General features: G+C 44.4%; 4 protein-coding genes and 2 non-coding genes across 6 annotated transcripts; 2 read left to right on the forward strand and 4 right to left on the reverse strand.

Moving 5' to 3' along the window:
- The first annotated feature begins 82 nt into the window (after positions 1 to 82).
- On the forward strand, positions 83 to 3,271 carry LOC133468144 (ribonucleoside-diphosphate reductase subunit M2-like). The gene is made up of 10 exons (XM_061753671.1): positions 83 to 283; positions 380 to 448; positions 707 to 853; positions 931 to 1,047; positions 1,858 to 1,991; positions 2,078 to 2,172; positions 2,251 to 2,384; positions 2,473 to 2,577; positions 2,649 to 2,762; positions 2,998 to 3,271. The coding sequence occupies exons 1-10, from the start codon at positions 191 to 193 to the stop codon at positions 3,148 to 3,150; spliced, it is 1,161 nt and encodes a 386-aa protein (XP_061609655.1). The 5' UTR covers positions 83 to 190; the 3' UTR covers positions 3,151 to 3,271.
- Positions 2,797 to 2,934, forward strand: LOC133468762 (small nucleolar RNA SNORD94). Its single transcript, XR_009785572.1, has one exon. It is a non-coding gene; the product is annotated as a small nucleolar RNA SNORD94 (small nucleolar RNA).
- LOC133468147 (galectin-8-like) lies at positions 3,169 to 11,927 on the reverse strand. Its single transcript, XM_061753674.1, has 8 exons — positions 11,288 to 11,927; positions 9,997 to 10,085; positions 8,593 to 8,800; positions 7,059 to 7,178; positions 6,872 to 6,979; positions 5,316 to 5,404; positions 5,080 to 5,245; positions 3,169 to 4,162 (listed from the first exon to the last, which is right to left on the reverse strand). Exons 1-8 carry the CDS (start codon positions 11,324 to 11,326, stop codon positions 4,013 to 4,015), a joined length of 969 nt encoding a protein of 322 aa, XP_061609658.1. The 5' UTR covers positions 11,327 to 11,927; the 3' UTR covers positions 3,169 to 4,012.
- A 140-nt stretch (positions 11,928 to 12,067) lies between these two features.
- On the reverse strand, positions 12,068 to 15,968 carry LOC133468145 (ribonucleoside-diphosphate reductase subunit M2-like). Its single transcript, XM_061753672.1, has 10 exons — positions 15,714 to 15,968; positions 15,548 to 15,616; positions 14,658 to 14,804; positions 14,464 to 14,580; positions 13,407 to 13,540; positions 13,228 to 13,322; positions 13,011 to 13,144; positions 12,819 to 12,923; positions 12,626 to 12,739; positions 12,068 to 12,384 (listed from the first exon to the last, which is right to left on the reverse strand). The coding sequence occupies exons 1-10, from the start codon at positions 15,801 to 15,803 to the stop codon at positions 12,232 to 12,234; spliced, it is 1,158 nt and encodes a 385-aa protein (XP_061609656.1). The 5' UTR covers positions 15,804 to 15,968; the 3' UTR covers positions 12,068 to 12,231.
- Positions 12,454 to 12,591, reverse strand: LOC133468763 (small nucleolar RNA SNORD94). The gene has a single exon (XR_009785573.1). It is a non-coding gene; the product is annotated as a small nucleolar RNA SNORD94 (small nucleolar RNA).
- A 913-nt stretch (positions 15,969 to 16,881) lies between the features above and the next one.
- On the reverse strand, positions 16,882 to 24,501 carry LOC133468146 (Krueppel-like factor 11). Its single transcript, XM_061753673.1, has 4 exons — positions 24,380 to 24,501; positions 22,104 to 22,265; positions 19,869 to 20,460; positions 16,882 to 18,919 (listed from the first exon to the last, which is right to left on the reverse strand). The coding sequence occupies exons 1-4, from the start codon at positions 24,395 to 24,397 to the stop codon at positions 18,666 to 18,668; spliced, it is 1,026 nt and encodes a 341-aa protein (XP_061609657.1). The 5' UTR covers positions 24,398 to 24,501; the 3' UTR covers positions 16,882 to 18,665.
- Between the last annotated feature and the right edge of the window lie 329 nt (positions 24,502 to 24,830).

Below are 24,830 nucleotides of genomic sequence, written 5' to 3' on the forward strand. Positions count from 1 at the left end.
CATTCTGATTGGTCTAACGGACGCGTCACCAGGATGAGCCGCCCTCCCATTGGTCCGTAGCGTTCCGAGCGCCAACATTTCAACAAAACGCCCCGCAGCGAGCCGGCGAAAGTCAGTCGGTCACCCTTCGTCCAGTTTGTTTCAGCTGAACTTGTTTTCAGTCGTCGTGCACCTTTTTATTTGTGTGAAAATGCAGTCTTCTCTTCGCGCGCCCCTGTCCGCCTACAACGAGAACAAGATGAGCGCTGGCATCAACACCATGGCGCTGGACAAAGAAAACACGGTGAGCAGCTCGCAAAAATGTTCTTGTTCACAGTGGTCCACAGAATTTGCGATGATTGCTCAAGTCGCCTTTTGTTTCATTTTTGTCTCGTGGCAGCCTCCAAGCCTGAACACGACGCGCAAACTGGCGTCCAAAACCGCGCGCAAAATCTTCCCCGAGTCTCCGGTAAGTCGCGGAAACAAACGTCACACAAGCGAGTCACGGGCAAAACGATGCAAGTTAAAAACGTTTGCTGTCGTTGTTTACTTGGTCAAGTTGGTAAAGGCTGCTTTGTTGACTCATTTGGGCACAAAAACTTGAAGAGGGTGTGTTTGATTTACATGTGCATTATTGCGACCAAGCACGTGACCATGTTTCCCCTTTGAAATGCCTCCTAGTCCTTTTCAAGCCCCGCCCAAAACTGAAACTTTATGTTTGCTTCAGCTGAAAGGCGTCAAGAATGGTGGCGGCGAGGAGGCGGAGCCTCTGCTGAAGGACAACCCCCGTCGCTTTGTGATCTTCCCCATCCAATACCACGACATCTGGCGCATGTACAAGAAGGCCGAGGCGTCTTTCTGGACCGCCGAGGAGGTCCGCAGAGAACCGTGCTGTCACATGACACCATGCGTGCGTCGTGTCCTAATAAGTTTGTGTGTGTGCGTGTTTAGGTGGATCTGTCCAAGGACACGCAGCACTGGGAAGTTCTGAAGGAAGACGAGAAGTTTTTCATCTCTCACGTGTTGGCCTTCTTTGCGGCTAGCGATGGCATCGTCAATGAGAACCTGGTGAGATGCGGAATGGAGGCGCTGTTTCGTCACTTGTCACACAGATGAGACAAATGTATCAACTCCCGTATTTTTATTAAATAGCTACAACGAATTGATAAGTAGCTAGTTTTTAAATCACAAATCAAGGGTAATTGGTTATGTTGGTAAATATTTTGTCAGGAAATGTGATTTCCTTAGGTGGGCCATGTGAAACACTGGTGGGGCGGATCTTGACGTCTTGTGCTAATGTCAGCTTTCAACGTTGGCTCACTTGTTAGCTTTAACATTAGCTCCCCAAGCTAGCCGTTAATGTTAGCTTCTAACATGAGAGCGAACGAAGACCGTTAACTTCTGACATTAGCGCTAACGATTGTTTAGCGTAGCGTGCCCAACAACAACAATTGAATTTCGCACCATGGAAGCGTCCTTTGGTCCCTCGAAACAAACGGTAATATATTACAGTTGTTAGGCATTATTCTCAGAGGTGTCTTTAACATCCAGTACATAAAAGTTCGATAAATTGGCCGATAAACTCGTGACGTGGCCCGATTGGTCGACTTCATGCGTAACTTGACTTGCCCGACAAAATGACTCCAGACTTAAAGGTTAAGTCTTGTATGGAACGCAGTTTATCAGATATCCTTGAAAGTCCAGCTCAAGGTCCACTTACTAGTACATGGAGATCCAATCCCGCTAGTATTGTTGTACGTAGCCCTAAGGCCAAATGTCACGTATGTGGAAACGAAGGCGTAAGCCTCTTTCTGACCGAGCGCGACGCGATCTCTGTGAGCGCGGCGCTCACGTGTCGTCGTGCTCTGCGTCCGCCAGGTGGAGCGCTTCATGCAGGAAGTTCAGGTGACGGAGGCGCGCTGCTTCTACGGCTTCCAGATCGCCATGGAGAACATCCACTCGGAGATGTACAGCCTCCTCATCGACACGTACATCAAAGACCCCAAAGAAAGGTGAGCCCATGGTGATGACAATGATGCTGGCGCAACATCGGCGTCCACGTTATGCAGCGTTCTGACGATGTGTTTGAACCCCGCAGAGAACACCTATTCAACGCCATTGAGACCATGCCGTGCATCAAGAAGAAGGCCGACTGGGCGCTCAACTGGATCGGCAATAAGAACGCCACCTACGGTAATGAGCGGAGGCCGCACGCTCGCCGTCTTGTATGTTGACCATTTTATTGATGGGTCGCGTCTGTTCCGCCTCCAGCCGAGCGTGTGGTGGCCTTCGCCGCCGTGGAGGGCATCTTCTTCTCCGGGTCCTTCGCCGCCATCTTCTGGCTGAAGAAACGCGGCCTGATGCCCGGACTCACCTTCTCCAACGAGCTCATCAGCAGAGATGAGGTCAGCTCGCGCATCCACGGCATGTTTTCAGTGTTTCGATGGCGCATCTTTGTCGGCGTGCCTTTAAACACTCTTGATGTGCTTTCAGGGTCTCCACTGCGACTTTGCGTGTTTAATGTTCAAGCACCTGGTCAACAAGCCGTCCGTGGACACTGTGACATCCATCATCAAAAACGCAGTAGAGATCGAGCAGGTGAGCGTCTGATGCCGTTTTGTCCGTCTATCCGCCCGCCCGCCCTTCTGACATCCATCTTGGCGTTTCAGGAGTTCCTGACTCAGGCGCTGCCGGTCAAGCTTATTGGGATGAACTGCGACCTGATGAAGCGCTACATCGAGTTTGTGGCCGACCGCCTCATGATGGAGCTCGGCTTCGCCAAGGTAAGCGGAACCGTGAGAAGCGGGGCCCGGCCCGGCCGTTATGATGAGAGGCGCAGGGGTACGGACCTCAGCCGATCGTGGGGGCTGAGTGGCGCCGCCGACGTCCCGTCGCTGGGCGTGTGGCCTGGCGGCGGGCGGGCGGCGACACGACACAGACGCCTGACTGAACGGTGGCCGGGCTCTGCCTTCGTAGTGGCTTCCTATGAGTTTGTCTCTGATCTGTGTCTGCGCACAGCTGTTTTGCGTGGAGAACCCGTTCGACTTCATGGAGAACATCTCCCTGGAGGGCAAGACCAACTTCTTCGAGAAGCGCGTCGGCGAGTACCAGCGTATGGGCATCATGGCCGCCACCACGGACAACGCATTCACATTGGATGCAGACTTCTGAATACATGGAAACCTCAGGTGCATGCTGGGAATGTTTTATTGTAAAAAAAAAATAATTTCAAGGAGGTGTTAATAATGTATTTAACGTTTTATCATTTTACATAAAGTTGTACATAACATGACAGCAGTGCGTGGTCCTTTGTTGTTTAAAGCAGTGATTCTCAACTGGTGGGTCGCGGACAAGTAGTAAAAATTGCAATTACTGTACAGGGGTCTTGGCTTACGCTTCTGACATAAAACATTTTGAGGTTGGCGCAAGAACAATCGTGGTACAAGAAGCACAATTTACTGTTTTTTCATTTGATTGTTTCATGTCTATGCCAGAGACATACAGCGATTCAATGTAAGTGGATGGATTCTATGGCCGAGAAGCGTTTTTAGTATTTGCTGTAGTTATAACTTACTACTGTGTTAGAACAGATCAGTGATTAGACTGATGCGTTACGGCTTTGGGTTATGTCACTGTCTTAGGAGCAGTGAAATATTTCCCAAGACAACAAACTTGATGTTGCACATTATTAAAAATGATCAGTGCACAATATTCATTTTTTGTACATTCAGTTGTTATAGTATTTGTATCCTTAGTTTCTTATGGTGCTCTGGAAGTCACTTTCAACATGCAAGCATGTCTAGTTATGTGTAAAATAATGATATATAGGCTACATTTGTTTTCGAAGGCTATTTCTGAACAATGCGTTCTTTGTTGCTCACTTCTGTCGATGTGGGTCGTGGCCACAATAGGAAAATGCGGGTCCCAGGGTGACAACAGTTAAAAACCAGACTTACACTTTACATAAACGCAGTTAGCATGATGACGTCGAGACAGGAAGTAGCACAGTTTTTCCTGTTTTGATGTGATGAGATCATATGACCGTGGCGTCCATCAGTGTCACGTCGCCTGTCACTTGCAGCTGCGTGACGCTTCGCAGGTCGTAAACTCTGTATTTGTAATCCAGCTGGTGGACGCCGTTGACGGCCACGCGGAAAAAGTTGCCATCACACCGGACGATCATCTGAAAGACAAGACAGCATTGGTAAACAACATGGCGGCTGATGGTAAAAGTACATTTTCTGTTGCTGATATCGACAAACAACGGACCAGTTGCTAGCCAATGTCAGGTCACATTTAGACGTAAGCATTCCTACTGACATTGGACAAATCAGTCAATGAACCTCATGGGATTTTGGAAGATGGAGGGTGAGCTGAGGTTTGAACCCCGAACCTGTGAGGCAGATGCGCTAACCGCTTGTCCCACCAATACAGATAAAGAGCTTTCCATCCTGTTTTTAAACAATGAGGGGTAATTCAGGATGGATGAAAAATTTGCACCACCAGATGTACCCCAAAACATTTGATACCAAGTATCGCTTCAAAAAATAATTCGCTCTCTGTGTACCACCATCATAACAGGATTAAAATACAGTAATTTAGCATGTCTAAGTGCTAATTCAAATAAGGTTTTATTCATAAAAAGTTGTTATTGTAAAACACTGTAATGTTAACACTACTCTAAGTACAGGGAATTTAAAAACTACTTCAATAAAGATTGACTTCAAATTGATCATAGTTTAATAAAGATAGTTGGATATTTTCTTTAAAAATCTAACTTCAAGACTAAATGCAAATGTATTCTACTTCAAAGTTAAATACAACAAAACTGTACTTTAACATTTTTTACTGCACTTAAAAAGTAAAAAATGTACCATAATGTAAAAGTTGAAGATGTCGTTCCAAGCTTCATTCTAACATATTTGATTGTATGTGACGTTTTAAATGTTTTCAATTTCATTTGTTTTTACTTTTGCATACCACTAGATGGAGCCGGCACACCACACTTTGAGAATCACTCTTGTGCAATCAGGAAATACAAGAAAATGTTAATAAATAGGGAGATTGTTGGCATCCAGGCGTGTGTAGTGCTCATGTCACCTCAAAGTAGAGTCCGGGTCCAAAGGGGAAGGAGTCCACTTGGCGCTCCTCATTGCCCCAGCAACCAGACAGGAAGGAGTTCGCCACAATAATTTTATGTTTGAAGCGAGGGTTCAGGTGCAGCGCAATGTCGCTGCTGTTGCCCACGTACAGGTTGACCGCAAATCTAGAACACAGTCACACAAACATGTTGCCTTGGTAACAGCCTTCTTTGGGGAGAGGGGGTGGCCGAGTACCTCTCTGCCCCCTGATTGGCTCGTCCTCTGATGGCGATGCTGCTGCCCGCACGGAGGCCGCCAGCCAGGTCACCCTGGAATCCGCCGCGCTGTGCGCGCGCACACACACAAACAATTCATAATTTAAACAAAAAGCACAATAATAAATGGAATTTATGTAGAAATTGTAGAAAAAGAGCTGATGCCGAACTCGAATGTTGAACTTCTTGATTTGTTGAAATGTAGAAAGTGACATTTGAACTTGGAATGTTTCGAAGATCTGTGAATTTGGGGAACGTGATAAATCGTTTCATAAATGTACTGAATTAGCTTAAGTTTGAAATTGGAATGGTTTGATTTGGTCAAGAAATGCAGAAGGAGAAAGTAAAATTGTGAAATGATTTATTCATGGGAAATATGGAAATGTTGGTCATGTGGAAAAACTATTCCCCAAGATCTCTAATGAGGCAAATACAGTAGTTTTACAGTAGCGTGAAAAACTTTGACCCCTTCTCAAAATTATTTTTCTTTTTTCGCATAGCTTCCTCATTTTGTTTAAGCTCATCAAACAAATGTATCAGACAAAGATATCCAAGTAAACAAAGTTTAGTTCACTTGCTAGTGTTTTTTTGCTTTAGCTTGCGGTCACAAACTGATGGCCAAATATTCTCCTTCAGGACTTTCTCGTAAAAGAACAGAATTCATGCTTCCATCAATTACAGCAAGTCATCCAGGTCCTGAAGTAGAAAGCACCCCCAGAACATCACACTACCACCGCCATGTTTGACTTTTGGTATGATGCTCTTTTCTGAAATTCTGTTACATTTACTCCAGGTGTTATGAGACACACACCTTCCAAAAAGTTCAACTTTCATCTCATCAGTCCATAGAATATTCAAATTCTCACAAAAGTCTTTGGAATAATTCAGATGTGGGTTTTTTGTGTGTGTGTGTGTGCAAAAGTAAAACGAGCCTGTATGTTCTTTTTGGTCAGCAGTAATTTTCGCTTTGGACCTCTGCCATGGATGCCATTTTGCGCAGTCTCTTCTTTCCTTTGTTGAGTCATGAACACCGACCTTAACTGAGGCAAGGCAGGCCTGTGTTCCTTTGTGGCCTCCTGGATGAGTCCTAGAAGTGCTCTTTGTGTAATGTTTGTACGCCTGCCACTACTTGGAAGGTTCACCACTGTTCCGTGTTGTCTCCATTTGTGGATAATGGCTCTCACCACGCTTTGCTGGAGTCCTAAAGCCTTCCTATGGTGGCATTTTGTTGCAGCTTTGTGGGATCTTTTGGCCAACTTCATTTTGTCAGACACATTGGATTTAAGTCATTCCCTTAGTAAATAAAATCATTTAAAAACTGCATTTTGTTTACTTGGGTTATCTTTGCCTGATATATTTACCTTTGTTTGATCATCTTAAACATGTAGGTGGGTAAATAATTTGAGAAGGGGCCAAATACTTTTTAACAGCACATTAAGTTTGAATCAGTTGAAAAATGCTGCTGTATCATTCAAGGACCGAAAATGGGGAGAATAACAATAAAGATTATTTTCAGCATTAACAAGATAAATTTACCGCATCAGCTGACATGACAAGCATATGCGAGTTTGCGATGTCATCGGCCAAATGTGGCTGCTCCGCGTCCTGATTGACCGGCGTGGCGGTGGGTGACGAAAGCGCTGTCTGGAAAACGAGACACGACGTCAAGCGTCAAGATGGCGTCACGAGACTTCCGGTCGGCAACTCTGAGGCGGACGCTCACAGCTTGCGGCAGAACGGCCACGACATCAACCTTGACCTTTCCCGAAACGGCCAGCGTGTCAACGAGGTCCAGCGGCAGTCGATGTTTGTAGTCCAACACGTGAGCGCCGTTTACCGCCACCTGGAAGCGTCAGCGTTCCATGTGATTAGCTTGGCATCGGCTAAATGTCAGTCATCCAGGTCACACTCATCCACAAAAAGTTGAATGCAGGCAACTGAATTCTTTTGGTTTGATGAACCACCAAAAAGGGTTTGGGCACATTGGGCGACAACAACAACAACAACAACTATGTGACGAATACCAGGGGACTCCCACTCAGACTGAGACAAAAACAAGGGAATGCTTTCAGCCAACAAACCAATCAATGAAATGACCGCCCAACTAATCAATTGAATAATCAACCAAAGAGACATGGATTGAAAGTTTTTTAGATGGATGAATGGATAGATACTTTATTCATCCCATGAGGGAAATTAGATTTGACTGTCAATGCTCAAAGTGTCTCGGACAAAGAGAAACTGCAATTTGATTCTCTCACTTTAGTGACAACTATAACAACAACAAAAAATATTTATATAGAAACTACAGTGGTGCCTTGACTTAAGTTTTCTTTTGTTCTGTGACCACACTCATAACTCAAAACACTCTTATCTCAAATAATTTGTCCTCATTGAAATGAACGGAAATGTAGTTCATCCATTCCAGCGCTACAATAAAAATCCATAAACTTTGTAACGTGTTGTTTAACAAGATAGCACAAGACTGTGTACATTATAAAATAAATAAAAAAAGATAATTAGACAAAATGTAAAGAATTAAACAATTTGCGCATCATGACAATGGGCATTGTGCTGCTCATTCTGGTGTGTGCGACCCTGCCACCAGGGGGTAGTATACTACATAAGGACATACCGTAATCCCTTGTTATATCACGGTTCATTTATTCTGGATTCAATACATCACAGATTTTTCTTTTTAAAGGTCAGTGCAGTGCAATTACTCGCTTGCACATCTCTGATACAGTCGGCTTTACAGGCTGATTTCAATTTGGCAGTAATGACTCACAAAAGGTCAGTTGGGCTCTTATTCTTAGCAAAAAAATAAACCTTACGCGTTACAAACAAAAGCCACAGTCAAGAGTTTTATTAAATCAATTCACAAATACCAACCTTAGCCCGAGGAATAGCTAACGCACAAGCTCATAACAATATTGACAGGAACAAATGCAAGTAAAGAGCAACCTTTAACTTGATTTTATACAACTACAGCACTGTAGTTTAAAACATCACCACAATGAATTCTGGGTACCCATACTGCTTTTTGCTGACTACATTGCCAGGACCGTAAGTGTAAAAAAAATGGTACATGAACAACCGGTCACTATGCAAAACGCTCGGTCACCAGCCACACCCGGCATCAACGACAACCACAGCAATGCCCGACAAAGACAAAGGGAGATTCCACAGCTAAAATTCCAGTTTTGCAAACTGTCATCTGACGGATTGGACGTACTGAGCACGAGTTTGAGGGTCACCTTGAAGCAGTCGTTGAGGGCGAGCAGCACCAGCTCAAAGGGGGCGGCGCGAGTGAAGGGCATGTGGTGAAGGATCTCCTCGCGGCCCCAGCAACCCCCCTGAAGTGTGTTACACACCACGTGACCTTTCTTCACGCGCGGGTTCAAGTGGAAAAGCACGTCGGCGCGCGGCGACATGCTGCTGCCGCACGTCAGGTCCACCTGGAATCTGCAAACATGACGACGGGGGGTGATTAATCGAGTCATCTGTCAGGACAATTTTTTCTAGTCAATTTATTTAGCCGGTTCCAATAGGTGACAGCAGTTCCCCGCTGACATGCACTCATTGTTTACACTAACAACATAGCTGCAAACAGAGAGGAGCTATTTTACAAAAAACATTTTGGTTCCGATAGTCAGCAACTTTCCCCCCAAAAAAGCGACATTCGATTCGAATCAGTGGAATCACTTTCACAGTTTTTGGCATATGACAAGAACGAGCCTGGCGGAAGGCATTCACAGGGTCAATCGCGTGAAGACCCATTGAGTTCCACAATGCAAAAGAAGTGATTTAAAGGAGACTCTCATCTCTCTCATCAATTAACAGTTGAAGGTTAGGTTGTATTTCTGTTTTATGTTTTGTGTACATAACGTTACACAATTTTTTGTATCTTTAATTGTATTTGCTTTTTTTTTTTTTTTTTTGCCTCGTTTTACTCTGCTGTCTGCAGCCAGGTTAGCATTGCAAATGAGAATCCGTTTTCAATTACCTTACCTAAATAAAAGCTAAATAAATAAACTGTAGGTGAGAAAACAGCATGTAAGAGCTGTGGGTGGTGCAACGTTACTTTGTTGTTTTGTGTTACATTGTTATAATGGAAGGATCATGTTTACATACAGGACGCACGGCGGTCGTCTGGTTAGCACATCTGCCTCACAGTTCAAAGGTCGTGAATAAAATGTTTTAACTTGTCCTTAGGTGCGAATGTGAGTGTGAATACTTGTCAATATGTGCTCTGCAATTGGCTGGCGTTCAGTCCAGGGTGCACCCGAAGTCAGCTGGGACGGAAGACCCTCATGAGGATAAGCGGTAGAGAAAATGAATAAGTGGAATTTTTAAGTTTACATTATTGGTTAAAAAAAAATTATATATATATATATATTTGTACTATTTCTGTGAACGTAACTAACCCATAATGCTGGGGGGAAAACACTTTCAAAGCTTGTTTGGTATCGGGATAAACAAAGCAAATCCTGGGGCGGGGGCAAAAATGTCATTTTCTTTTTCTTCAGTAAAGTGGGAAACATCAATTAAAATAGGACAATGTATTTTTGTGGAAACAAAATAGATTTGATCTTAAGACCATCCTTTGCAGCCTTATATGGAGGGGGCTGTGTGAGGAAGAGGCTGGCAGGGGTCCTAACCTGTCAGCATCAGAAGGCAGCGCTCCTTTGATGACGACCATCTCGCCGGGAAGAAGTCCACCTTGGATGGTCCATGAGAACGGAAGCGCCTGAGGGGAAGAGGAAGAAGAAGAAGAAGGTCCACTAGAGGTCCACTAGAACGAGATGACGTCAGCTCGGCAAAAAAGCGAAAGGTCGTGTTGCTAAGAGATTTATCCACTTTGTTTGCTCCTTAACCATTTAAGAACCTGCTCGACCAATCCCTGGTACACATTAAGAAGCATACATGTCGTGACTAAAAATGCCAGCGCAACCGTTTGGTATGATCTTTTTTCTCTGCAAAGGTTCAATCAAGGCAACTGGACTGTTCTTGTTTGTTGAAGATGTTGCTCCGTTCATCCAAAAGGCATTTTCAGTTCTCAATTTTCAGTGTGGAGTCACTGGAAATGTAGAAGAGAAGAAGCCTTTTTGGAATAAAGGTGAAACGTCTTCAACAAACAACAAGAGTCCAGTTGCCTTGTGTCGACCTTTGCGGAAGACCATCACTTGGATCAATGACCATCTACGCAGGCGTTTAAATACCTGCTCGACATTAAGAAGCATAAATATCTTTAAAAAGATGCAAGCGCAGCCGTTTGGTAGCGCACGTTCGTAAAGTAATGAGTTAACATTTTCTGACACACTTTGTTTTTGTAGAATCGAAATGAAGCTGTGCTGCTTACACAAACACAATGGTAATACTGTATTCCAGTGACTCTCTGTGGGTGGGTCAGGAGCCAAAAGTGGGTCACGAACCCATGCAATATGACCTTGCGGGATAGCAAACGTATTTAAAATATATATCATCTATACTGTTTCAGACCTTTTTAAAAAAATAAAATAAAAAAAAATTGTTCTTAACGTCTGTGAAAGTGGGTTGCAACTTTACAATAGGGTGACAACAGTTGAAAACTACTGCTGTATTCCATATTTTATTTCCATGAATTAAAAATAACCACTGATACAAAAATACAGTGCATCCAATGACCCACACTTTACAACGGTGCATTTCACACCCCGCAAAAAAACTCTTATTTTTTAGCATTATCAACCTTTTTCTATCATAGCTCCCAAATGACATTTAAAATACAAAGCTTTTATTATTATTTTAAGTTATTAGAGGATTCAAACATTTATCTTAAACGCTGCAGTTCTGTGTTGCGCCTGACGCAACGTCAAACTGAGAAAAGTAAAACAAGTGATGAAAAGATGACTCGACGATATTAGCTCAGAAGACTAAAAGAAATCAAGCTCGAAACAAACCAAAACTCACCGGCCTGACAAACGTTTGCCTGCTTTGACAAATGGACATTTTCTTTCTTCCAACTCGCAACAGCCCAACTCCGCACTTCCGGGTATGCCAACACAGTCATGTGACTTTAGCTCCGGATTTGGCTGTCACATGACTCGGTGTTTCAAAGTTGACGCGCTGCTCAAACTTGCTCGTGGCACCTTCATTTACGAGGTTAATTCATTCCGTGACCACGCTTGTAACTCGATTTACACTTTTATGTGCCCTGCGACTGACTGACTGTCAACTAATCGAGAATGGAGGGATGGGTTAAATCAACATTCCCCATTGAAATGCCATATATCAGCTCCAGTTACCGCAAAAATACATATTTGTTAGTTTTTAAAGCACAAAAAAAGTAGCGCCCCATTGTAAAATATAAAAACAAGCCCTGCGATTGGCTGTCGACCAGTTCAGGGTGTACCCCGCCTCTCACACGAAGATAGCTGGGATAGGCTCCAGCACACCCGCCACCCAAGTCAGATAAGCGGTGTAGAAAATGGATGAATGGATCAGAGAACTGCAGAATATTTTTTTTTTAGACTGTAATTAGAGCAGATGTCTGTTTGGGGTTTAAGTGTGGGTTCAAAGGCAGCGTAGCCCAATTAGTGACGTCAGGAGCCGATTCCGGCTGAGGTTGGCTCAATGCGCCTTGCGAGTGGTCTCATTTTGTGTTTGACTGTTAAAAATTGTGAACTGGGATACTTGTCAAGGTACGACTCACTGTATTACCAATTGTGACCTTAAAAATTAACTTGAACATTCTATTAAAAAAGTGGGAGCTTTAATACACAAATGTACAACAAACTAAAAAAAACTTAAAACAAGTCATAAGTATATTACATCAAATGTACAATCTGTGTCCTGATAGGCTGAACATGTAAACGGACTGAGGTTTCCATGGCAACGAGAGAAAACGGGTGTGTTCAGAAGTCTGCGTCCAGTGTGAATGTGTTGTCCGTGATGGCGGACATGACACCCATACGCTGGTACTCGCCGACACGCTTCTCGAAGAAGTTGGTCTTGCCCTCCAGGGAGATGTTCTCCATGAAGTCGAACGGGTTCTCCACGCAGAACAGCTGCGTGGAGATACAATCGCAGATGAGAGACAACTACACAAGAAGTCGCTACAAAGGCGGAGCCCGGCGACCGTTCAGTCAGGCGTCTGTGTCGTGTCGCCGCCCGCCCGCCGCCAGGCCACACGCCCAGCGACGGGACGTCAGCGGCGCCACTCAGCCCCCACGATCGGCTGAGGTCCGTACCCCTGCGCCTCTCATCATGACGGCCGGCCCGGGCCCCGCTTCTCACGTCTCCTCTTACCTTGGCGAAGCCGAGCTCCATCATGAGGCGGTCGGCCACAAACTCGATGTAGCGCTTCATCAGCTCGGTGTTCATCCCGATCAGCTTGACCGGCAGCGCCTGAGTCAGGAACTCCTGAAAAACCAAGACAGACGTCAGCTGAGCGGGCAGGCGGGATGTCGACCAGACGGACAAAACTGCGGCAGACGCTCACCTGCTCGATCTCTACTGCGTTTTTGATGATGGATGTCACAGTGTCCACGGACGGCTTGTTGACCAGGTGCTTGAACATTAAACACGCAAAGTCGCAGTGGAGACCCTGAAAGCACATCAGAGTGTTTAAAGGCACGCCGACAAAGATGCGCCATCGAAACACTGAAAACATGCCGTGGATCCGCGAGCTGACCTCATCTCTGCTGATGAGCTCGTTGGAGAAGGTGAGTCCGGGCATCAGGCCGCGTTTCTTCAGCCAGAAGATGGCGGCGAAGGACCCGGAGAAGAAGATGCCCTCCACGGCGGCGAAGGCCACCACGCGCTCGCCTGGAGTCGGAACAGGCGCGACCCATCAATCAAATGGTCACCAGACAAGACGGCGAGCATGCGGCGCGGTGTCGGTTCGTTACCGTAGGTGGCGTTCTTATTGCCGATCCAGTTGAGCGCCCAGTCAGCCTTGTTCTTGACACACGGCATGGTCTCAATGGCGTTGAATAGGTATTCTCTGCGGGGTTCAAACATCGTCAGAACGCTGCATAACGTGGACGCCGATGTGGCGCCAGCATCATTGTCATCACCATGGGCTCACCTTTCTTTGGGGTCTTTGATGTATGTGTCGATGAGGAGGCTGTACATCTCCGAGTGGATGTTCTCCATGGCGATCTGGAAGCCGTAGAAGCAACGCGCCTCCGTCACCTGAACTTCCTGCATGAAGCGCTCCACCTGGCGGACGCAGAGCACGACGACACGTGAGCGCCGCGCTCACAGAGATCGGGTCGCGCTCGGTCAGAAAGACGCTTACGCCTTCGTTTCCACATACGTGACATTTGGCCTTAGGGCTACGTACTAGTAAGCGTACAACAATACTTGTGGGATTGGATCTCCATGTACTAGTAAGTGGACCTCGAGCTGGACTTTCAAGGATATCTGATAACGGCTTTCCCGACAAGTCTCACCCTTTAAGTCTGGAGTCACTGGTTCTCAGGCGAGTCAAGTTACGTTATGAATAAAGTCTTCAAACAGAACAATTAGGTCACGTCGGAGTTCAATCATGCCAATCTATCAAACTTTATGTACTAGATGTAAAAAATACCTCTGAGAATTATATGGGACCCAAGGACGCTTCTCACGGTGCGAAATTCAATTGTTGAGCATGTTGGGCACGCCACGCTACTGGACGAGAAGCGAGCGTTAGCGCTCACGTCAGACGTTAATGTTGGTCTTCCTTCCCTCTCATGTTAGAAGTTAACATTGACGGCTAGCTTCGAGAGCTAATGTTAAAGCCAACAATTGAGTCAATGTTGAAGACTAACATTAGCGCACAGGTGTCAAACTGGCGGCCCAGGGACCTCATCCGGCCTGCCACATCGCCTCACAAAGCCCACCTAAGGAAACCACATTTCCTGATAAAATCATAACCAGCCTGACAATTTCCCTTGAATTGTGAGGTCAAACTAGCTAGTTGTCAATTTGTTGTGACTATATAATAAAATGATGGGGAGATGATACATTTTTATGTTTTCAGTCAGTCTGGCCTCTTGAACTTGATTTAACCCCTGAACAATGCGGCCCGCTGCAGAAATTAGGGTGACACCTTTGGTAGAGGTAACGGGACACGCGAACGTCAGAAAGAACGCGCATCTCACCAGGTTCTCATTGACGATGCCGTCGCTGGCAGCAAAGAAGGCCAACACGTGAGAGATGAAAAACTTCTCGTCTTCCTTCAGAACTTCCCAGTGCTGCGTGTCCTTGGACAGATCCACCTAAACACGCACACACACAAACTTATTAGGACACGACGCACGCATGGTGTCATGTGACAGCACGGTTCTCTGCGGACCTCCTCGGCGGTCCAGAAAGACGCCTCGGCCTTCTTGTACATGCGCCAGATGTCGTGGTATTGGATGGGGAAGATCACAAAGCGACGGGGGTTGTCCTTCAGCAGAGGCTCCTCCTCCTCGCCGCCACCATTCTTGACGCCTTTCAGCTGAAACAAACAATGTCTGTCATGCTCGACATCTTCCTTGCGTGGCGAATGTGACATCTTTGTGAGACAACACGAAAAGAAAACGTTAATGCAGCGGTACTTGACTTATGAGTTTTTCGAGTTACCAGCCGTCGCTCGGGCAATTTTCTGCTGTGTTGAAAGCCAAAAATGTTGTTATAAGCGAGCTTCGTGCACTGTCGTTGAACGGAACAGTCAAATATAAAATGAGAACACTTCCTGAGGAGCTGCCGCAAACCATGACGCTCACACCTGACTTGTGATTTCACTCACTGGGCCACGCCCCTTAAAAGAAAACATCCGATACGCAAACATAACAGTACATACAGTAATTGCACTTTAAAACCTAAAAAAAAGTTATTTCCTTACATTGTCTTTCATTACATTTTTGAACAGTACAGTTCTGTGTGTGTCAATTGAAAAAAAATTGTGCTATTTGTGGGGTTGGAACAGACTGATGGCATTTCAATGAGGACAATTGATTCGATTTGAGAGGAAGCCAAATTGAATTCGCAGATCAAGGTAGGCTAAGCCTTTAACGTAATATGCAAATTAGCAGCTAGCGAGAAGCAGCTCTCTCTCTCTCACACACACTTATTCAAGTTTTGGCGCCCAAATGGGTCAACAAAACAACCTTGACAACATTTGAAATACAACAACAAACGTTTGTAACTTGCATAGTTTGCTTGTGACTCACTTGTGTAACGTTTGTTTCCGCGACTTACCGGAGACTGGGGGACGATTTTGCGCGCGGTTTTGGACGCCAATTTGCGCGTCGTGTTCAGGCTTGGAGGCTGCCACGAGACAAAAAGAGACAAAAGGAGGAGACCTTAGCAGTCATAGCAAACTCTGTGGAACAACAATGGGAAGGCCATTTTGCAAGCTGCTCACCGTGTTCTCCTTGTCCAGCGCCATCTTGCTGACGTCAGCGCTCATCTTGTTTTCGTTGTGGGCGGAAAGGGGCGCGCGAGAAGACTGCATTTTCACACAAATACTAAGAGAGGACAACGACTTAAAATGAAGTCAACTAAAACAAAGTGAATGCTCCACGCTGGCGAGCAGACACACGAATAAAGAGCACAAAGCGAAGCGAGCGACTGACTGACTTTAGCCGGCCAGCTGCTGGGCGTTTTGTTGAAACGTTGGCGCGCGAAACGCTACGGACCAATGGGAGGGCATCTCGTCCTGGTGACGCCGCGATAGACCAATCAGAATATCCTTTTGTTTACGTCACTCTTGACATTCCGCGCCCAATTTGAAGTCGCGAAAGTCCTACAAAACTGCGCCAAAATGTTGTTTCAAAACACTCAGCTGAAATTTGAAATCACATTTGACCCTACAGACGGCAATTCAATCAAAACCCTTCAAGGGAAGTTCGAACATAAACTGGAAAATATCTCTCAATTTATCATACAGCTTTATCGATTGATAGATTGTTTTCATGTTGATGAAACATCGTAAAACGATCGAAGGACAAAACAAAAACATGAGCAGAATTTATCTTTATTGTATGAAGGAATAACATTTTTAAATGACTAAATAATGATTAAATATATTTGCGAAGTCGATGCAGTTCCGCTTTTAGCCACATGATGTCTCTGTCTGTTCGGTTGAGTTTCTTTGTATCAATTTTTCTATCCATTGGTTGAACTCGGTCAGTATGACAAGTGGGCGTGGTGTACACCCAATGACGTACCGTGTTTTTTCTCTGTGACTGTTAATGGTCACACCCACAGACAGCTTCTTCCTGATTGGTTGAGCGCTGTTACCAGGTGCTGTTGGAAAAGGGCGCGAGGCTGGCGACTTGGAAATGCTAGTGCGACGTCACAACCGCCTTGTCGTTGAGCAGAAAAAATGAAACAAAAAAACATATAAGTTAAAAAAAAAAAAAGTAAACAAAAGAACCTGCTTTTTTGGATAGAATTTTTTTTTCCTCATGATTTTACATCTGTTCAATGTTATTATTTAAAAATAATTTCATCTAAATTTTCATCCAAAGAAACGTTTATAGAATGGTAAACAATGCTAACAATAATCTGTCTTTGTCTTCAAGGCAAAATGACGTGTTGTTGTGGTTCATTTTATTATAGAAAAAGATTATTTTTTTTAACACAAGCAGTAACATGAGGTATTTTCTTCCTGGCTACATAAACAAATGTTTATGAAACAACAATAATAATAACAATAATAAGTAGAAGTAATAGGTAGTATCACAGTGAGAACATCAATAGTTTGTGGTGGAGTTACTCGCTACGCATAACATTCATATACATGGAATCATCATTAGAAGCAAGCACGACACTTAAGCTTTGGTACACAAATGCAACATGAGATTATACATCAAGTAAACATATTGTATACATACATGACAGAGAATAATACAAAAACAAGCTTGGAATTTTTAAAAAACGTAGTGCAATGTCACATTGTTATCGTTTGTTTTTTCTCTGTGAACAAGCAGCTGACCACCATCTTGTTGTAATTGTCGTCAATAAATTGAAAAAATCCTGAGCGAGGCGTCTTTTTCAGTCCTGTGTTTCAGTCCTAACACGACACATGCTTGTTGTATGACCTCTACCAGCAGTCATGCTAACATTAGCATCTTAAAGGGGAACTAAACCCAATACCAAAACTTCATATTTGAACACATTCGATGACATTCACGGCTTTAGAAGTCAACTATCCATGTTAACTGGGAAGGCTGGCAGTGAATGAGTTAAAAGTTAAATGTTGAAATCTACTTTATCTGATGCTGTTTACTTAAATGTACCACATATTTCTTAAAAGAACATTTAAAAGATCGCCATGTTTATATCTTTTCACTCTTGCGAGTGTGCAAATTTGCGAGAATGTTATGTGCATCAGCCGTTTTATTTTCTCAGGAAACCAGACAGAGTTGGTAAATATTAAGCAACAACATGATCGGTCAGATCCACTTATCGAGCCAGCTCACGGTGGAAGCGTGATTCAATTGACTGGCAACGGTCCGTCAGTCAAGTTGGTGTCCTACTATCCTACCTTATGCTGCCATCATATACAGTAGCCACCAACATCAACACAACACTATCCCGAATTAATGTTCAATTGCTAATTTATTATGCTTAAAAAAATAAAAATAAACGCTAATTCATTACACTGTCATCGATTACTAATTTGTATACTACGGCGCCAGCTCGCGGGCATTAGCGGCTAGCAGCTAGCTGCTTGTCGGCCGGCTGCGAGTGTTGGGGAGGCAGGAGACAGCCACCGGACTACTTTTAAAAGGCTGTTTCATAAGCAAAAATGAATCTGCACACTTACCTTTGATGCTGACAGCCTAACACACTTGCACTTCCTAGCAATCAATTTTATCAAACCATGCTTACTAAGATGCGCTGTAAACAAGGCAACAAGCTACAGTACTTGTGACGTACACTTTTGGTTTGCCGGCCGATAATCATTTCACTAAACATTGGTGCCCCCGTACGTTGATGAATGATGACACGATCGTAATATTAATCAGATTAGCGTGTTATGACTAGTGTTGGCACATACAATGTATGTATACATTTTTCATTTAGTTCCCCTTTAATCTCATCTGCATCTTCAACATGTTTTTGTTTTGTGTACAGGTCGACGGAGCGTACAGGATTAGCATGACGCTAACACTGCTGGGCAAATGATGATGCAGGCGCTAGCAAGCAGCTACAAGGCTGTCTGAGGTCAAAGTTGAAAAGTTGTGATGAGGATTTGGAATAGAAAAGAGGTTGAGCCACTTACAGTTCGACATGCCTTAAGGCTCCTCCCCCTCACCCCACCCTGAGGTGATTTTTCAATTTTTTAAAAGTTTTTTGCAGCAACCAATCAGCCGATGGGAAGAGCTGCCCCTGAGTCTTGAATGGCAGTCCAGGAGGCGGTGGCTGCGGCGGCGGGCCTCTTGGCACTAGCGTGTCTGCGAGTGTGTTTGGTCAGGTGGTCGCTGCGCATAAAGCGGCGTGCGCACACACCACACACAAACTTTTTCTCGCCCGTGTGCGTGCGGCGGTGGCGGGAAAGCTCGTCGGAGCGGGCAAACTTTTTCTCGCAGCCTTCCCAGCGGCAGCTGAACGGCTTCTCGCCTGCAGAAAAAAAATTGTTTTCTTTAAATCAAAATCATAACCATCCATCCGTTTTCTAGACCACTTGTCCTCATTAGGGTCACACATGAGGTGAAGCCTATCCAGGCAGACTTTGGATGAGGAGCTGGATTGGTCTCCAGCCAATCATAGGGCAAAAATAGACCAGCAATAAACTGGTTGCTATTCAATGTCAGGTGGAATGGTCCACAAAATTCATGGTTTGATACATATTACGGTTTTCCAATAACTTGTGGCCACCAGCAGTTGTGAAAGTACAAGTACAGTTGTGCTTTGTGCTCGCATTTTTTTTTCATCTAGTTTGCCACCTTTTTCCCCTCTAACCATGTGTCATAACAAAGTGAGTGGTAAGAAAAAGAAGCAGATGATGATCATTAAATTAAAGCTTGAAATCATGAGTGAGAGGTGCGTGTGGTCCACTTGGCCAAGCAGTACGAGCGTATAAGATGCACCCTATGTACTACACTCAAGCAGAAGGTGTCAATAAAGTTTTTAACTTCAGCCAAGGGCATTAAAATAATTTCTCATCTGCGGACCTCTGTCCATGAAAAGATGGCGAAGCGGCTGAAAGTGAGGAAAGTGTGTTAAAAAAGGCCACACAAAAAAATTGTGATTAAGTTCAGCCAATGAAGGGAAATAATAATCACTCAATTAATTAAAAACATCTTATTGCTTTACATTCACTTTCATTATGTTTTATCAAGTTTTCATATTTATATTTTACAATTCTATGCTATTTCTCGTCGTTAAAAAAAATCTGTTAAAAAAAAGAGAAAAATGGTGTTAGGGGGCCGGACCATATTAATGGCAGTTCCATTACTTTCAAAAGGTAAAACTGATTTACAATACGAGTGTTTGGAGTTACAAGCATGGTCAGGGAACAAATTAAACTTGTAAATCAATCATGTGTGGTAAAGTGTGTGTTCCCTACCTGTGTGCGTGCGCAGGTGAGCTTTGAGGTGGGAGCTCTTGAAGTACGTTTTCTTGCATCCCGGAAAGTCGCAAACGTAGTTGCGTCGTCGGGAGAAGTCCTGGGCAGCGTTCCCGCCGGCGCCAGAGGTCAAGTAGAGGGGGGTAGGCGCCAGGGGCAGCAGCTTGGCGCTCCCCAGTGTCACCAGCGTCCGGGGGGCCGGCGTGCGCGGGACCACCAGCATAACGGCGCCCCGCGGCATGGCCGAGCTCACTAGGGAGACGCCCTGCGCCGGCACAAAGGCGGAGATCAGTCCTGGGCGGTTGCCCAGCGGGAAAAGCTGGCACAGGAGCGGCGAGACAGGAGGAGCTGGCGATGAAGATGGCGAGGAAAGCGGAGGAGCGACATGAGGATCCTGACTCGGAGTGGGCGGGGCAGCGGCGGTGGGCGGCGCTCCGAGGTTGTCTGCGGTGTGGCGTATGACGCTGGTCGCCATGCCGGTGGCGCCCTCGAGGGGTGTCACAGCACAGTCGTCGGGCGGGCGTGACGGGACTGAGGTGGTTCCAAAGGCGTCAGCCTCGCCGAAGCTGGGACTGTGAGGCGGAGTCATGCACTGCAGGTAGGGATCACGTGATCAGCATGTGTTTTCACCGATATCAAATTTGGAAAGCTTTTCGCACATTTATTCGATATTTTACTACTGCGCTGATTGGTCCATGTACTAGTAGAGCTGGGAGATATGGACACAATTTGATATCCCAATAACAATATACTGTATATCCCGACGTCATAGTTTTCCTTAAAATTACATAAACTAATGGCAATTTTATGTGATCTTTTTCCGTTTATTTATAATAAAAATATTTTATAGACTACACAATAAAATGAAAAAAATATTTAAAGTAAATAAAATAAAACAAATATCTAGTGGCCAAATAAATACCATAAAAAAAATCTGGTAGTAAAATCACTGTTCAATGAATTTAAAGGGCAAAGAATTAAAATAAATACAACACAGTGCTTCAAGTAACATTCAAGTGTACTTACTATTTATCCAGTAAAAGTGCTAATAAATGAACTGCTTCAGAGGTTAAGTTTTAGGAACACAAGATTGTCAGTTGTTGAAGGCGTGACTGTGATGTCTCAGTCTAAACACTGGGGGCACCATGTAAAAGGAATATGCAAATAAGAGATATATGTAAGTTTTTTAGGGCTTAGTTTTTTGGAATATGTTTTTCTGAGTTTTTTTTGTGTTTTTCTGACTAATTATTTTTCTCAGTTTTTCTGTCTAATTTTTCCCCCCTGTTTTTCTGAGTAATTGTTTTCCTGTTTTTCTGAGTAAATTACCCCCCCCCCCGTTTTTCTGAATTCAAGTGACTCTTTGCGGACTCCGTAGTAAGCAACATGACCGGCTTATTTAGTTTTATTTTGATATGGGTTTAAGACACTGGGAGATACTCCTGTCTTTGAGTCACATCGATGGTATTGTTATTAGAAAAAAAAATTGTCAGAAGAAAAATTGTCAGAAAAACAGGGGGGGGGGAGGAATTACTCAGAAAAAGGGGGGGGGGGGGAAATGACAGAAAAACTGAGAAAAATAATTTGTCAGAAAAACAGAAAAAAAGATTTTTAAAAAAAGCCCTCAAAAAAATTACTCAGAAAAACAGGAGTTATTCTTTTTTTATCCAAGTGAATGCAATACGCTTCCGTAGGTAAGAGACAAAGAAAGAGATGAAGAATATAGTCATGTGGATGGATCCTGGTTACAAGTAGATAGATGGATGCCAGGTTCTTTGTTTGACTTTACAACACAGCAAATCAGCAAAGGTCTGACAATGTTTTTTAAGGAATCTTTGTTTGAATGTCATTATCTGTCTTATCCTGTAACATGTTACAGTGTTTATAAAAAAAAAAGAAAAAAAAAAAAGGAAAAGAGCTAATATCAGCCGTAATATGAGCCGATTAAAATGGCCGGCCGATTAAGCAGTTGGGCCCTATTATTTATCCTATGTTTGGATTCACTTAGTAAACTGTATTTGGTTATTCTTTCTCTCTTGGAAAACCACACACACACAAACACAAGTCCTAACAAACATTCAGTGTTTTTAGTCCCAATTTTTTACTTCATTCTTTATCCTGCTTTTATGTTTAACCGCTAACACTCCCCAGCTTGAGCCAGGAAAAACCCTGACTGATTATTCGCTTGATCAGTATAGCAAGTTTTTCCTGAATCGAAGAGTGTCATTGAACTCTCACCAGTGATGACAACGCCGCCATCTCATTGGCTGAGGCTCCGCCCTCTGAGTGCGGGGGGGTGGAGTCACATGAGTCAGAGGTGGGCGTCAGCGGGCGGGCCTCCGCCAAACTTTGACCCCAGAAGCTCATGCTGACTAGCGCCTCGGCCGCCTCCAAGTCCACCTGGAGGTCAAAGGTTACTTACGGTAAATGCATGAAATCATGTGTCACGGCCTTCCTGCGTGCTGATTGGCCAGTACATAAAACACACTGGGGAGAGGGTGATGCCACCCTGTATTAGCCCCACCAAAATTTACATACAGTGAAGGGGAGTGGGCATCTGACGGGAAGTTGACGTTCTCAAAAAATTCACAAACACACACACTGAACTCGTTGTGAGGAAGACAAACAATGGATTGGTTGCCAGTCAGTAACAGGGCGCATATGCAGTGCCGTGAAATAGTATTGGCCCCCTTCTCAAATTCTTATATATATATTTTTTGTATAGTTTCCTCCCTTTAATGTTTAAGATCATCACACAAATGTAAATATCTGACAAATATAACCCAAGTGAACTTAAAATGCTGTTTTAAATGATTTCATTTATTAAGGGGAAAAACAAACTATTCAAAGTTACCTGGCTATGTGTGAAAAAGTAATGGCCCCCTAATCCCAATAACTGGTTGTGCCATCCTCAGCAGCAACAACTGAAATCAAGCATTTTCTATAACTGGCAAAGAGTCTTTCACATCTCTGTGGAGATATTTTGGCCCACTCTTCCTTGCAGAATTGTTTGAATTCAGCAAAATGGAGGGTTTCGAGCATGAACGGCCTTTTTAAGGTCATGTCCTTGCATTTCAATCAGATTCAACTCTGGACTTTGACTACGCCACTTCAAAACCTTCATTTGTGTTTTTCAAAGCCAGTCAGAAGTTGACTTGCTGGTGTTCGTTATCCTTATCCTGCTGCAGAACCCAGGTGTGCCTCAGTTTGAGGTCACAAACTGACAGCTGAACATTGTTCTTCAGGATTTTCTGTTACAGAGCAGATTTCATGGTTCTATCCATCCCAGCGAGTTGTCCAGGTCCTGAAGGAGTTAAGCAGCCCAAGACCATCATACTACCACCACCATGTTATGACTGTTGGTATGATGATCTTTTTCTGAAATGCTGTGCTAGATTCATGCCAGATATAACGAGATTCACACCTTTCAAAAAGCTCAACTTTCATCTCGTCAGTCCATATAATATTATCCCAAAAGTTTTGTCTTGTCAATCATTCAGATGTTTTTTTTTTCCAAAAGTAAGACAAGCCTTTATGTTCTTTTTGGTCAGCAGTGGTTTTCGCATTGGAACTCTGCCATGGATGCCATTATTGCCCAGTCTCTTCCTTATTGTTGTCATGAACACTAACTTTAACTGAGGCAAGGGAGGCCTGCAGTTCTTTAGAAGTAGTCCTGAGTTCCTTTATGGTCTCCTGGATGAGTCATTGCTGTTTTCTTGGAGTAATCTTTGTAGGCTGGCCACTCCTAGGAAGGTTCACCAGTGTTCTATGTTTTCTCCATGTGAGGATAATTGCTCTGCCTATGGTTCGCTGGAATCTTAAAGCTTTAGAAATCGCTTTTGTAACCCTTTCTAGACTGGTAGATGTCATTTAGTTTATTTCTCGACAAACACATTTCAGCACATATATTGTGAGAGAGCAAGTGCAATGGATAGCGCAAAAATATTGTACAAACACTATAAGAAATTGAATAATTGTAAAACTGAACCGCGGTATCGCGGAGGTTTCCGCAGTGACAATAAAATACATTCTATTCTGTTATATTCAAACAATGGTCGCCAATCAATGTCAGGGCACATAAGAACAAACAAGCATTGACACCTATGGAAACATCCCAGACATGTTTTTGTGACCTGAAAGCCGTAAATGTACCATCCTAACTACCCAGCAGAGATTCTAACCCAGAATCTCAAAACTGTGAGGCAGACGTGCTAACCACTTGTTTACCCTCCAACAATCATGAGAATTTTAATGCAGAATAATGACATTAACAAGTTATCGGCGTTTAAACAAATGACCATCATGTTGACAATGATAAAAATGATCATGATGAAAATAAAAATGGGGTGATGATCACCACTTGGCCGCATCATGTGTGGCGGGAGGACTCGGGTTGAGGTGACCTGAGATGAACCAGCAGCAGCCCGCCAATCGAACGCGAGACAGCGAGAAAAGGACGCCTGTGGCGGTCCGATTCTGTTCGACCAAGCCCGCTTTGTTTTGTTAGTACTCACCTGGCGGGAGAGCAGCATGGCGAGACGCGGAAGAAAAGCTGCTCGCTCAGGATCCGCCGGCCGGGCGCAGTTCAGCTGAGGAGTCACACACGGGGGAAAAAACAACAGGAAAGGTGGGAGGGTGGAGGGAGGGGGGGGGGCGTGCGCGGCGGCCTACGGGCGGCCAATCAGCAGCAAAGGTGTAGCAGGCTTTGGCGAATAGACGGCGGTGAGGAGCGCGGTCACTGTCGGGCCGAGGCGCCATTGGCCGGAGGCTGTCGGGAGGCGGTGCCAAGGAGTCAGCGGTGTCACAGTAAACTCCATGAACCCCATGAACCCGCCAGCGCGTGCGCGTCAGCACGCTGCGCGCCGCCGTCGCGTGCCCGCGCATTTCTGTACAGGATAAACAAACCCACGTGCTAGTACACGCTAAATACATATATTATCCAGTGTTGTTATAATGTATGGTTTG

Source organism: Phyllopteryx taeniolatus, chromosome 18 (assembly GCF_024500385.1).
Source record: "Phyllopteryx taeniolatus isolate TA_2022b chromosome 18, UOR_Ptae_1.2, whole genome shotgun sequence".
Lineage (NCBI taxonomy): Eukaryota > Metazoa > Chordata > Actinopteri > Syngnathiformes > Syngnathidae > Phyllopteryx > Phyllopteryx taeniolatus.